This window comes from Monodon monoceros, unplaced genomic scaffold (assembly GCF_005190385.1).
Source record: "Monodon monoceros isolate NGI ecotype Baffin Bay Population unplaced genomic scaffold, NGI_Narwhal_1 Super_Scaffold_18, whole genome shotgun sequence".
Taxonomy (NCBI): domain Eukaryota; kingdom Metazoa; phylum Chordata; class Mammalia; order Artiodactyla; family Monodontidae; genus Monodon; species Monodon monoceros.
The window spans coordinates 145,582,681-145,595,363 of record NW_021703774.1 but is presented as its reverse complement, the minus strand read 5'-3'; the positions used below and the strand labels follow the sequence as shown (position 1 = coordinate 145,595,363).

Sequence of the window (12,683 nt, the reverse complement as noted above, 5' to 3'; positions counted from 1 at the left end):
CGAGACAAATGAATGGGGGCCCTGGCCTCTGAGGGGAGTGCAGGGAAGGGGGGCCGGAGAAGCAGCTGCCAAGGGTTAGCCCAGAGGCCCCGGCGTCAATGCCGAGTCAGCTCTGATGGGGACCTGGGCACGTGGGGCTCGGCGGCTCCCCCAGCTGGGGCTCGTGGCTTCTCACGAGGGAGGCTCGTGGGGCCAGAGGTGGTCCTGAGCAGGAAGAGGTTTCTGCTGATCCGCTGTGTGCATGTCAGGTGCTCCGTGGGAAGAATCCACACAGGCCTGCCTTCGGAGCCTGCAGTGTGGGTTACTACAGCGTCCACTGTGCTGGGGTGGTGCTGACACAGAGGTAGTGACCTAAGCATCGTTGCGGAGGGAGGTGTAGGGGGCTTCCTAGAAAACAGGAGCCCTGAAGGTTGAGTGGGCGTCTGCTAATGGGGGCCATTGCCTGATGAGATGAGATTAGGGGGAAGAAGCAGGAACGGGCCTGGGCTTCTCCCTGGAGCCCATGGGAGAACCATGATGAGGACCATCTCCCTTTTGTCCCCACACAGCTTAGCACAGTCCAGTTACTTGGAATCACAGGAGCCCAGAGCAGGATGCCTGATGGCTAGGAGTGTAGGAAGGGGCAGAGGCCTAAGTAGCTGAGGATGTATGTATCTGTCGTATCACCGCCCCCACCCAGCCTGGGGAGCTGGAACATGGCAGGGCGCTGCACGCAGTTCTGCGGTGCCCTCCTCCTCATCCTTGGGGAGGCAGGACCTGGTGGCCCAGCTAGACTCTGCCCTCCATGGAACTTCCGGCAGGTTGCTTTCTCTCTCAGGGCCTGTTTCCCTATTGCACAATGAGGATAATCACTTCTACCTGGAAAGGTTAACTGAGGTCACATGTTCAAGGCACCTGGCACTTAGTATGTGCTCCCTCCAACCTAGGCCATGACCTGGGGCTCCCAGTATGTCCCCTGGGAAACCAGGGTTGTCTCTGAGTGGGCTTCCCTCCCGGGGATGCCAGGAGTGGTCACAGGAGCCAGCATTAATGAGTCCCCAGCTCATCAGACTGTTCAGGGCCTGGGAAACCCGCCTCCCTCCCCTGCCTCACCACCCCTTGCTGCTGCGTGTATGTGCGCTCTGCAGGGAAGGCGCAAAATAGGTGGCTCCGCTTGGCTGGACCCTGGGAGGTGTGGGGGGCCCCCCACCCCAACCCCCGCCCAGGCCAGCCCACTTGTTTCCTTTCTTAGGCCACTCCCTCCCACTTTGCATAGGCTCAGCTACCTGTGCGAGTCCAGGGCATGCCCCTGGGGGCTGCTGCCCAAAGACCTGTGCAGCCCACGACCTCCGTGTGCTAGGGGAGGGGAGGTGGGCCCACATCCTGGTGGGGCAAAAAGCCCCTCCGGACATGTGGTCTTCAGAAGTTCTGTTCAGACCCTCCCCGAACACTAGCTCTGGGTCTGTACTGGGCGAATGGTCAAGTCACCTGATTTTGTCTGCCTGCCTGGGGACCTGACTGGTCACTGTGGCCCACGGGCTGCGGGACGCAGAGCAGGCTCCCACAGGCTTGAGAGTAGGGTGCACAAGAGGGGCAGGGCACGCACGAAGGCAAGGGGGTACCCACAGACCTGGGTGGGTGATGCAGCCACGGGGCCTGAGCTGTGTCCTGCACGGTGCTTGGCCTGTGGCAGGTGCTGTTTTTTTTTTCTTTGAAAAAGTCAAGAAAGCCTGGAGAAGTTAGCAGGAGTGAGTGTGGGGAAGGGAGCGGGGAGACAAATGTCAGCACAGGGTTTGTGCTCCCCAAAAGTCCGCCTGGTGAAGAGAGGCGAGGGCTTGGCAGGGCTGTGGGAAGAGAGATGCCCACCCGTGGGGGTGAGTGGGCTGAGGGAAATGAGGGGCTGGTCTGTTGGAGGGGAGCCCCTGCCCCGGGCCCGCGTGCTGCCAGTCTTGCCAGAGCCTGGTGGGTGGGTGGGCTGGGCAGGGCTCTGGCCCCTCTCCAGCCTCTGGGGCAGGTGGTGGGGTCCACCTCCTTGATGGCCCCAGGCCTTGGCGCCATCCAGCCTCTCCTGTACTCAGGCCTTCCCCTTCCTCTCTCTCTCCCTCCCCGTCCCCCCCCATACCTGGCTGCCTCCCCAGCTTCTGGTTCTTTGTTTGGCGTGGAGGCCCTGCCCCCAGGCACACTCACCCAGCCATTCTGGTTCAGCAGGTTCCAGCCTCTGGTTTCTGCAGCTGACACGTTGAGGCAGGAGTTTCACCCAGGGCTTCTCTCCCCAGCGGGCAGCAGGGGCTCCCCAGTGTGGTGTGTGAGGGGCCGAGGTCTCCATCCTCTGCAGGCCTTCCTTTGTGGTCAGGTCACCTTCACTTGCCCGCCCCACCCCCCTGTACCAGGAATGGGGTCGGGCGCTGGGACGGGGGAGAAGCAAGGCAGGCGTGGTATCTGCCCTACTCAGGGTTATTGTTCTCTGTCGGGAAGCAGCCATGAATTAAATACTCCTCCAAAGTGTGGAGAAAGTAATAACCTCACACGTGTACATAACAAACCATGAGCAGTGCTGTGAGAGAGGCGGCGGGAGTCTCCAGAGAGCCTAAAACCCAGAACTGAGCTAGTGGAGGTGGGGGCCACAGCAGGGGGACCAAGGAAGGTTTTCTGAGGAAATGATGTTTAAATTGAGATCAGAAAGGTGAATAGGAGGTAGTGGGTAAAGAGGTAGTCTAAGAGGTTTGTGGCAGAAGGAACGGCTTATGCAAAGGCCCTGAGGCGCAGCGGGCATTGTTTATCCAGTGGACGAGACCTGGCAGGGCTCCAGGTCTGAACTCCATCATGACGGGAGTTTAAATCTTGGGATTTAAATCTTGGGAGGCCTTTGGAGGGTTTTGATCAGGGAAGAGGCTGCTGCTTCACTCTGGCTGCTGAATGGAGACTAGGGACGCAGCTGGTTAGGTTGGTGGAGTGTCCAGTCGAGAGAGGGTGATGGCAGTGCAGAAGGAGAGCAGGGAGCTGCTGTCTGGAGGTGTGGGGGAGGGGCGTGCAGTGTGCAGGGGGGTGGGCAGGAGACTCTTCCCCACCCCCAAGTCGGGCAGGGCCGTCCTATCTGAGAGGATCTCACTGAGAGGACAGGCTCTGCAGACAACTGCAGACTGGGAGAGTCCGGAACCCCCTTCAGAGGGCAGTCGGGGCAAGGGTGAGGCAAACTGAGGCTTCCTGAACCTTTGTGATGTCCCCATACCCCTCGGGTCCCCGGCAGGTTTGTGTGTTTCCCCAATAAGGCTGCCCTCACCCCCTCTGGGTATTCCAAGAGCAGTCAGGTAGGTCCCCGCGTCTCCTTCCTCCAGGGGGGCCCTGGGTGCTGTAAGGTGTGCTTAGGATTTGGACTCCTGGATCAAACCCTAGCTCTCCTCCAGATCAGTCTGTGATTTGTCTGTTGTTTAACCTTCTGGGCCTCCATTTCCCCATCTGTAAAACGGGGGTGATAATACTACTGGTGCTGAGGGTGATGGCTGCCCACAGGCAAGGTCCACCACGTGTCCAGCCTGTGCAAGCAGCCTGCAGACATCATCACATTTCGTCTGCACAGATCCCTATCACTAGCACCATTTTGCGGATGAGGCTCAGAGATGGTGAGTGACTTTCTTAATAATTACATAAAACCTCCAGAGCCCACTGGACCCTGGGCTGCTGGGTAAGATGGGCCCCTCCCTGCTCCCTGCAAGGCTGAGCCCTCCCAGCTCTCTGTACCTGCAGCTGTCACTCCCGACCCTGGTGGTCCCCCAGACCCTTCCCTCTGCCCCATCTGCTGTCCCTCTTCTCTCCACTGGATCAGCACCTTCTCCCTCTGCTGGCTCCTTCCCATCAGCATTAAATAAATAAATAAATATTATCTTTCACATTTTAGGAAAAAGAGAAACAAGACTAGGAATTTCCTTGGTGGTCCAGTGACAAAGAATCCACCTTGCACTGCAGTGGACGTGGGTTCTATCCCTGGTCAGGGAACTAAGACTCCCACATGCCGTGGGGCAGCTACGCCCCCGTGACACAGTTACAGAGCTCGCGTGCCCTGGAGCCTGTGCGCCACAACTAGTGAGAGAAAACCCGCACGCCACAACCAGACAGAAGCCCCCACACACCGCAACGAAGATCCCGCACGCCTCAACAAAGATCCCGTGTGCCGCAACTAAGACCCAACACAGCCAAAAATAAATTAAATAAATAATAAATAAATCTTAAAAAAAAAAAGAAACAAGAATGTAAAAACCTCCCTTCAACCCGTCCTCCAGGTGCCATCTTCTCTTTATCTTCCCCATCACAGCCAATCTCCTTCTTTTTTTTTTTTTTTGACCGTGTTGGGTCTTTGTTGCTGTGTGGACTTTCTCTAGTTGCGGGCGAGCAGGGGCTACTCTTCATTGCAGTGCGCAATGGGCTTCTCATTGCAGTGGCTTCTCTTGTTGTGGAGCACAGGCTCTAGGTGCACAGGCTCAGTAGTTGTGGCTCGTGGGCTCTAGAGCACAGGCTCAGTAGTTGTGGCGCACGGGCTTAGTTGCTCCGCAGCATGTGGGGATCTTCCCGGACCAGGGATTGAATCTGTGTCCCCCTGCATTGGTAGGTGGGTTCTTAACCACTGCACCACCAGGGAAGTCCCCAGTCTTCTTTAAGTAGTCACTTTACTCTGCTTTCCACTTTTTCACCTCTTGCTCCTTGACCTCTTTTGGTCTGGCTTTGGCCCCTGCCACCCCACTGACTCTGCTCTTGACAAGGCCCCCAACTATATCAATGTGAACTGTTTCTGGCAGGTGTCTTGGAGTCATATAGGCTTGAATTCAAATCTCAGATGTGCCGCTAATTGGATGTGTGACCTTGGGCTAGTGACTCGACCTCTCTGTGCCTCTAAACTGGGGATAACAATGGTGAAGGACTAAATGAGATAAAGTACCTGGTGCAGAGTGGGATTATCATCATCGAACAAACATGTTTTTGTTCCAGAGACCAGACCAGGCCTGGGCTCATCGGCACCGAGCAGGTGGTCTGAAATGTCATTTCTCATGGTATCAGCCTTCCTGGAGCTGTTCATTGGTCTGATTAATAGGAAATGGATCCGCTATCAGGATTAGCAAGGCATTTCTACATCTCAGTGAAGGCCGGGTTTCCAGGGTCTTGTGACCCTGGGTGGTGGGATTCCAGGTTGGCCCTGGTGTGTGTATCAAGGTGACATGGGTGGGCATGGCAGTACAGTGTCCAAGCCCCCTCCCTTCTCCCCCTCCCCCTGCCTCTCTGTGGACACTCTGGGGAGACGTCCAGGCCATCGGAAGGCGATTACCCAGCCAGTGGGAGCCGGGTGGGGAGGGCAGATTTACAGGACAGCGTTCACCTGGGAAGACATCCAGAGATACTTAGGAGGTGGAATGTGTAGGCCTTCAGGACTGATGGTGTGTGGGGGCCGGGGAGAGGTGGAGTCACGGTTTCTGGCTTGAGCCTTGCGGTGGATGGAGGTACCATCACCCTGGTGGAGAGCAGTTGGGGAGGGACGCGTCCAGGGGAGATGCTAGGGCTGCTCCCAGCAGCTCTCAGCATGCCTTTTCCCTAGAGCTTGGAATTGATGGGGGGATGGGAGACAGAAGAGTGTAGCAGTTAACGTATGGACTCCAGACTCAGTCGCCGGGTTCAAATCTTGGCTCTGCCACTAACCAGCTGGCATGTCAGGCAAATCCCTTAACCTCTGAGTGTCTTGACTTCCTTCTCTATAAGCACAGATGAGTGTAGCACCCAGCTCATGTGCTCACAGCTCTTTGAAGAGTGCCTGGCACAAGAGAAGCACTGCATAAGGGTTAGGCGTCGCTACTGTTATTTCCTCTATAGATCTTTCTTGCCCCCCACCCCATGCCTGCCCCCTGTGGTAGAGGCCATGTCGGCGGTGACTGTGCCATGATGACTTGGTGTCTCTATCTCTCCAGGCAAACCTGTCTTCATTAAGGTCCCTGAGGACCAGACTGGGCTGTCAGGAGGGGTGGCCTCCTTCGTGTGCCAAGCCACAGGGGAACCCAAGCCGCGCATCACATGGATGAAGAAGGGGAAGAAAGTCAGCTCCCAGCGCTTCGAGGTACAGTCTCGGGTGGGAAGGGGCAGGCAGGGCTCCAGGTCTGCTTATTCTGGGGTCTGGTCCTACCTCACCTGCTCTTGGTCTCCCTCCTTGGGGGCCTTTTGGCAGTGAGAGGATGGCTGACCCTGAGCAGGCTTCTGTGTCCTGAGCAGGCTGTGACCACGTGTCTGTCCTGCGGCAGGTAATTGAGTTTGACGACGGGGCAGGGTCCGTGCTGCGAATCCAGCCATTGCGGGTGCAGCGAGATGAAGCCATCTATGAGTGCACGGCCACCAACAGTCTGGGAGAGATCAACACTAGTGCCAAGCTCTCAGTGCTCGAAGGTACGTGCTGGGGAGGGATGGGGCCTGGTGGGTGTGGAGACTGATGCAGGGATGAGCCAGCCAGCCAGGCCCGTCCCCACCGTGGGCTGGGGTGTTTTTATGGAAAGGAAAACTACTGGCCATCCTGGGGTCAGCAAAGGTCAGTGGTGGGCAGGGACGGTCACTGGATTTTTGGCTTGTGCCAAAGCCCGCTGTGTGCCTCGTGTCTTTGTGTTCTGCAGAGCCGGGATGTTGCTCGGTGGGTCTGGGGACTGACTTGAGGTGTGGGGCTGCAGCTACATATCGCTTGGGGTACATGACTCGTGGCAGTGGATGTGATTTTCATGTGGAACCTGGCAGTAGGCTTCAGAGAGGTGTGTTCCCAGTCACTGTTAGGAGCAAGGGCCCTAGGCTGGAGGCTGGGGCTCTGTAGGTGGACTTGAATGACTTCTCTCACTCCGAGGCTCCTCCATTCATTCACAAACACTCCCTAGTGCTGCCTTGTGTCCTGCGAGTTATCTGACCCGGGTCCTGCCCTTGAGACTTCAGTCCCCGGTCCTGCCCTTGAGACTTCAGTCTCCAATGAGTCCTGCGGGTGTGGCCCAGGGGACTGGGGGCAGGGTGCAGCGTAGAAGGGAGCTGTGGTCTGAGTCCTGGGGACAAGTGGGAGTTGGCTTGGGGGCCTCGGCAGGGGAATAGCATCGGCATGTGCCAGGCCCAGAGGCAGGAGAGAATGGTGCTTTCAAGGGACTCTGAGTGGTTCCGTTTGGTTTGGGGGTGGGGGGGGTCACTGGAGGACACAGAGAAACGGGGAAGAGTAATTCAACATGAGCCTGGAGAGACTGGAGAGCAGATGACACAAGACCAGGTTGAGAAATGAACACTTTCCTGGGGACATAGGAAGCCACAAATAGAGAGTGACACGATCGCCCCCCCTCCAGCCATGATGGAGTCATCAGTCTGAATATGTCTGCCTATATTTTCAAAATATGGCATTGATTGTTGCTTTTTTAAAAAAAATTACAGTAACAATACCTGTTCACTGTTGAATATTTGGTAAGTATAAAATATCACATGGGAAAAAATAAAAATCGCCTGTTTATCTTACCTCTACTATTAACTTTTGGTTATTTCCTTACAGCCCATTTTCTGTGCATGCATGATATATGTAACAAAAACAGGATTACATTCTGCTCAATGATTTGTGGACTGCTTTTAAAAAAATCATTTCATGAACATCTTCCTTGCCATTTTTTTCTGCATCATTATTTTTAATGGCTGTGGGTGTCACATGCAAGTACCCTTATTTAGCCACTCCCTTATTGTTGGACACATATGTTTCCAGTTTTTTGCTTTTATAAATAAGGTGCTATACGCTTCCTTGCAGATAAGATGTGTTCACCTTCCTGATTATTTCCTTATTCTAGATGCATGGAAGTGGAATTGCTAGATCAAAGGGCACATGCGATTTTAAGCCTTTTCAGTATTTCCAGAAGACTGTGTCGGTTTACACTCCCACCAAACAGGGCATAAGAGGGGCCTCTTTTCTGCTTATCCTCACCAGCAGTGGGAATTATCATTTTAAAAAGTCTTTGCCAAGTTAATAGGCAAAAAATGGCATCTCAATTTAATTTGCATTCTTTGATTACAGAGCAGTTGAACATCTTTTCGTATTGGCCATTTTTACGTTGTGGCTTTATGTGTTCACACGCACGTCCATTCAGTAACTCCCTTGTGACTGTGTGTCTGCTGCGAGGCGGGGCAGGGCCCTCCAGCTTAGAGGGGCAGTGGAGGACAGTGATTAAGAGCAGGGCCTCTCGACCACTTACTCTCTCACCTTGTGACCTCAGGCAAGTAACCATGCCTCTGAGCCTCATTTGCTCGATCTGTAAATAGGGACATAGTACTTGCCACCCAAGCCGGTTGGGAGGATTAAATAGGAGTTAAGCACCTTGCCGGATTCCAGCATGAATGGTAGCTCCTACTGGGCTAGAAGCAGCACATCCCAAGGCCCAGATATGTGAGCTGGCTGTACCTGGCGTCTCTGCTGCCTGGCATCATCTGGGTGATGCAGCCCCCACCATCCATTCCTGTGGGGGGCAGGGGCCCAGAGGACAGGCCCTGGGCCAAGATCCCTGATGGTTGAGTGCTTTCAGGGTGCTCCCTGCCACCCCGACCTCAGTTTCCCCACTTATGACCTCAGGACAGGTATTTCAGCACTACCCTCCCTCCTGTTGCTGTCTGCCCCAGCACGAGCCATTTGCCTTGCCCTGGCATTTGGGAGGTGGCTGAAGGGCCAGACTGTGGCTCCCACCCCAGAGGGCATCTCTCAGGCCCTCATATTAAGGGAAAGAGAGCCTTCTTATTAGTGTTGGAAGAAAAGTCCCCCCAAAGCCCCTACACCCCAGTTTTGGCCCTTGCTCTCCGCAAGTCCTCTGTTGGCACTCTCCTATCCCCACCTCTGCCCTGGGCAGCTTTATCTTTTAAAGGGTTGAGGAGGATTGGGGTGGTCTTGCAGGAGCTGAGGTGAGGGGGTTCAGACTTGCAGGGGTCTGTCCTTCTAGAGGGGCCTTCTTGGATGAGGGTTTCTCTAGCAGGGGTCTGGGGTCTGTTTGTGCTTCTCGGTGTGGGAGGTGTCTTATGAGGTTGGGAAGCGTGTAGGGCCCTACCCGGGCGCCTGGCCCAGCCGAGATGGAGCTGTGGGCCTGAATGAGCCCCTGCTGCTCCTGAAACACAGCACCCGCAAGATGAAATGCTGACTTACCATGTTGGTCTGCATAACCTTGACCGTCTGGCTCTGGGCATGGCAGAAAGGAGGGGAGTGGGAGGCCTCAAAGGTGCCAGGGGGCGGGGCCAGAGGAAAGCAGCCCCGCCCTCCCGCGCCAGGCCGCCTGTGCTGGCCAGGGAAGCTGGGTGTGTGTAGGAGTTGGGTGAAAGTATGGTGTGACTACAGCTGTGGGCTGGGGCCAGAAGACAGCCAGGGTCACTCCTGGGAGGAGGGCTGGGGAGAGGATGAAGCCGGCTTGGGGCCTGGGAATAAAGGTTGAGTCCCTTACCCGCATCATAAACTGCATGTGGCTCACCACACACTGGGCTCTTCAGGGGAGTGGCCCAGGGCTCTCTAGGGTGACTTGGCTCAGGTGAGGGGTTGCTGCCTCCCAGGCCTACGAGTCCACGCCAAGCGCCCTGCCCTGCCTTGCTCTGTGCTGTGCCCAGCTCCCCTCACACTCCGGGAGCACCCCACACCCCTCCCACTTCGTGGCCTTTGCAGCCAGCTCTCTGGGCAGGACTGCCAGTCCCAGTGAGTCCTGACTGCCCTGTGATGCCCAGCCGGCTGCTCCCCGCCCCCTAGGCCCCGCTGGGTACCGGGTGGGGGTACCCAGCACAAGCTGGCTGGGGGTAAGCCGCCCAGTGTTCCTGTCTGAGTGGTAATTGAAGCCATTAGCACACCAGTCTCTCCCTCGCCGGGTAATGGCAGGAAAAGCTCTTCTCACGCCGCACTCTTGAGGCTGAATCACTCCCCCTCCAACCCGCCCGCTGCCGCCACTGAGACAGGGAATCTGACATTCTCCCTCGCGAGGGAGGGGGAGTGGAGGGGGAGGGGAGAAGGGCCTTGCTTCCTGGCCTTTCCCTCCAGGGTGTGGGGAAGCCGGGAGGGTCCTGGAGCTCAGTCTGGAGGTTGTGGATTCACTTGGGCCAGTGGGTTCCAGCCGGGCGGTACTGGTACTGTGGTCAGGAAAGCCCCAGAGGAGGCCAGACAGCAGAGGTGTGGTCAGGGCCCTGGTGACTTGGGCAGGTTCTGGAAGGGCCAAGAAGGAGGAGGAGAAGGGAAAGAGGGGCAAGGAGGAGGGAAGAGGCCGAGGAGCAGGGATAAGCCGTTTCTGACTTTGTGGTGGGCACCTGGCTCTGGGGCCCCCGAGTTCAGGAGGCAGCATTCGCCTCGTGGTCATGGCTACAGCAGGTAGCGTGCACCCTGCGTGTGGTGAGTGCCCTTTGTGCTGTCTGTAAGGCAGTATGTGTGAGGTGTGTGGTGTGGTGTTACAGTCTTAGGGGCTGTGTGTGCCTTATGGGTTGTATATAAAGCAGGGGGCGTGCGTCCGGTTGCGTGTGTGTGTGTGCGCGCGTGCTTGCACACGTGCTTGTGCGTACACACATCAGGCAGTGTGGGGGGGGTGTGGTGTGTACAGCAGGTGGTGTATACCTTATGGCCTGTGTCTGCGGCGGGGGGAGGGGTGTGCAGCAAGCAGCCTGGGCTGAGTGTGTGCGGTCGGTCTGGTGCTGTGGGAGGCCAGAGATGCTGTGTCTGGCCTCATTGTCTCCTGGACCCCACAGGATCCCTGCTCGGAGCTGTCGGTCAGCCAGGACAGCTGGACAGAGATGGACGTGGGGCAGAGTGGTTAGGCTGAGCTGTTCTCAGTGCCTCTGAGAACTGCTCCTCAGCAGTTCCTCTGCAGCCAGGCCAGAAGGGAGGGGCCCCCAGATAGGGATCCTGCCCAGACCTTGGGACTCTCCTCTTCCTCCCCTCCCCTCATCGAGCCGAGGCTCCCTTTCACCTGTTCCCACCTGGCCTTGATGTCTGCTGACTGGCCAGGACCACACCGCTCAGGCCACACAGGAATCCAGGTGCCCGCATGGAGTGCCTGGCCTTGCCCCCTTCGTTCTGGATAGGCCCTGCGGGAGGCCAGCTGTCAGGCATGTGGGGTCGTGACTGGGGTGGGGAGGCGGGCAGTCCGTGCTGGGCTGGGACCCCCAGGCTCCTCAGCGGTTCTCACCCTGGTTTTGGGACTGTAGGATGATGGAGGCCCTCTTGAACCCCACCCACCTACCCACAGCCCCTTTGGAAACAGCCCCAGGGACATGAGGGCTGATGAGCAACATATGACCCTGTCCTGCGGTCCTGGGCTGGCTGAACCTGGAGCGGGGCCGGTACAGAAGCTTGTGTTTTCAGGGTGGGTGGGCGTTTTCCCATGGAGTCATCTCTCCCTGGCCCAGGCCTGACTTAGGAGGGTGGGGAGTTTGGGTGAAGGGCTACCAGGCAGAGGATGACTCCTTAGGTGGCAAGAGGTGCCCCCTTCCTGTTGCCTGCATACGTGTCTAGGTCATGGGCTTGTTTTGAGGAAGCTGGGCCTGTCGCCTCCCTGATTTGCATCCATGGAAGGTGTAGAAGGAGCCCAAGCACCTAGAACCCAGGCCAGCTTCTGCTCCTCCCCTCGCAGCTGAGGCATGACCTAAGTGCTTCTGGCCCAGTGACTGTGGGATCTGTGACCTGTCCTTCCACCCCCACCCCCCGCCCCATTGTGACTGTAGTCGCATTCAGAACCATGCAGATACGAGGCTCTGCAACCATTTCCTGGAGAGATCTGGGCCGCAGGCATGGGGGTGGGAGAGGTGTCAGTTAGGTGGGCACTGCCAGGAGGGTCTAGAAGATCAGGCTCTGGGTTTCTTGGTACCTGGGATCCCCCATTTTTTTCTAGTTCTGATTTGTGTTCAAGGTCCAAGCAGACTCCCTTCTGAATGGGTCCACTTGTGGGGTGGGCAGTACGCCTGCCTCTTCTGTTAGCCACAGACAGTGGACACGTTCCCTGTGCCTAGCCTGCCCCTCCCACCCCTGTGGTCACGGGTGCTTACATGGCCCTGCTGTGCCCATGGCTCCCTCGCCCACTGCCATCTCCCCCAGCCTCAGGACCACAGCGGAGCCAGCACCTCCGGGGACAGCTAGCCAAGTCGGAGGTTTTAAATGCCCCTGTGTGTGTACCTTCCCCATCCCTGGTGAGGTGCCCCCTCTCTCTGGTTGCCAGGGGAAAGAGGATTTTAATCAGGGGAATGACTTGATAAAATTTATGCTTCAGAAAGGTTCCTGGGGGTACAGAGTGGGGTACAGGGACACCAGTGAGAGGCCAGGGCAGCACTGCAGCCCAGGCAAGAGGTGGTAGTGGCCCAAACCCAGGCAGTGGGTAGGGAAGGAAGGGAGGCTGGGTTTCATGCAGTTTAGAGAGAGTGGTGGCCTGCCTGGCCACCTGTGGGACTGGGGAGGTGGGAGGCTTGGGGTTGCTGGCTCTGGGCCAGGTAGACGGCAGTTCTGTTTTCTAAGGTTCAGGTATGGGAGGAGGACCTGGGGCCAGGTAGACGGCAGTTCTATTTTCTAAGGTTCAGGTATGGGAGGAGGACCTGGGGCCAGGTAGACGGCAGTTCTGTTTTCTAAGGTTCAGGTATGGGAGGAGGACCTGGGGCCAGGTAGACGGCAGTTCTATTTTCTAAGGCTCAGGTATGGGAGGAGGACCTGGGGCCAGGTAGACGGCAGTTCTATT

General features: G+C 57.0%; 1 protein-coding gene across 5 annotated transcripts in view; it reads left to right on the top strand.

Annotated features, from left to right (window-relative positions):
• Positions 1-12,683, top strand: part of PTPRF (protein tyrosine phosphatase receptor type F) — a 116,422-nt gene that overhangs the window by 47,289 nt on the left and 56,450 nt on the right. For all 5 annotated transcript variants that reach the window (XM_029228139.1, XM_029228138.1, XM_029228141.1 and 2 more), the window contains exons 4-5: positions 5,928-6,073; positions 6,255-6,396. In XM_029228139.1, the coding sequence (XP_029083972.1) occupies positions 5,928-6,073; positions 6,255-6,396 (288 nt within the window). The remainder of the gene's footprint in view (positions 1-5,927; positions 6,074-6,254; positions 6,397-12,683) is intronic.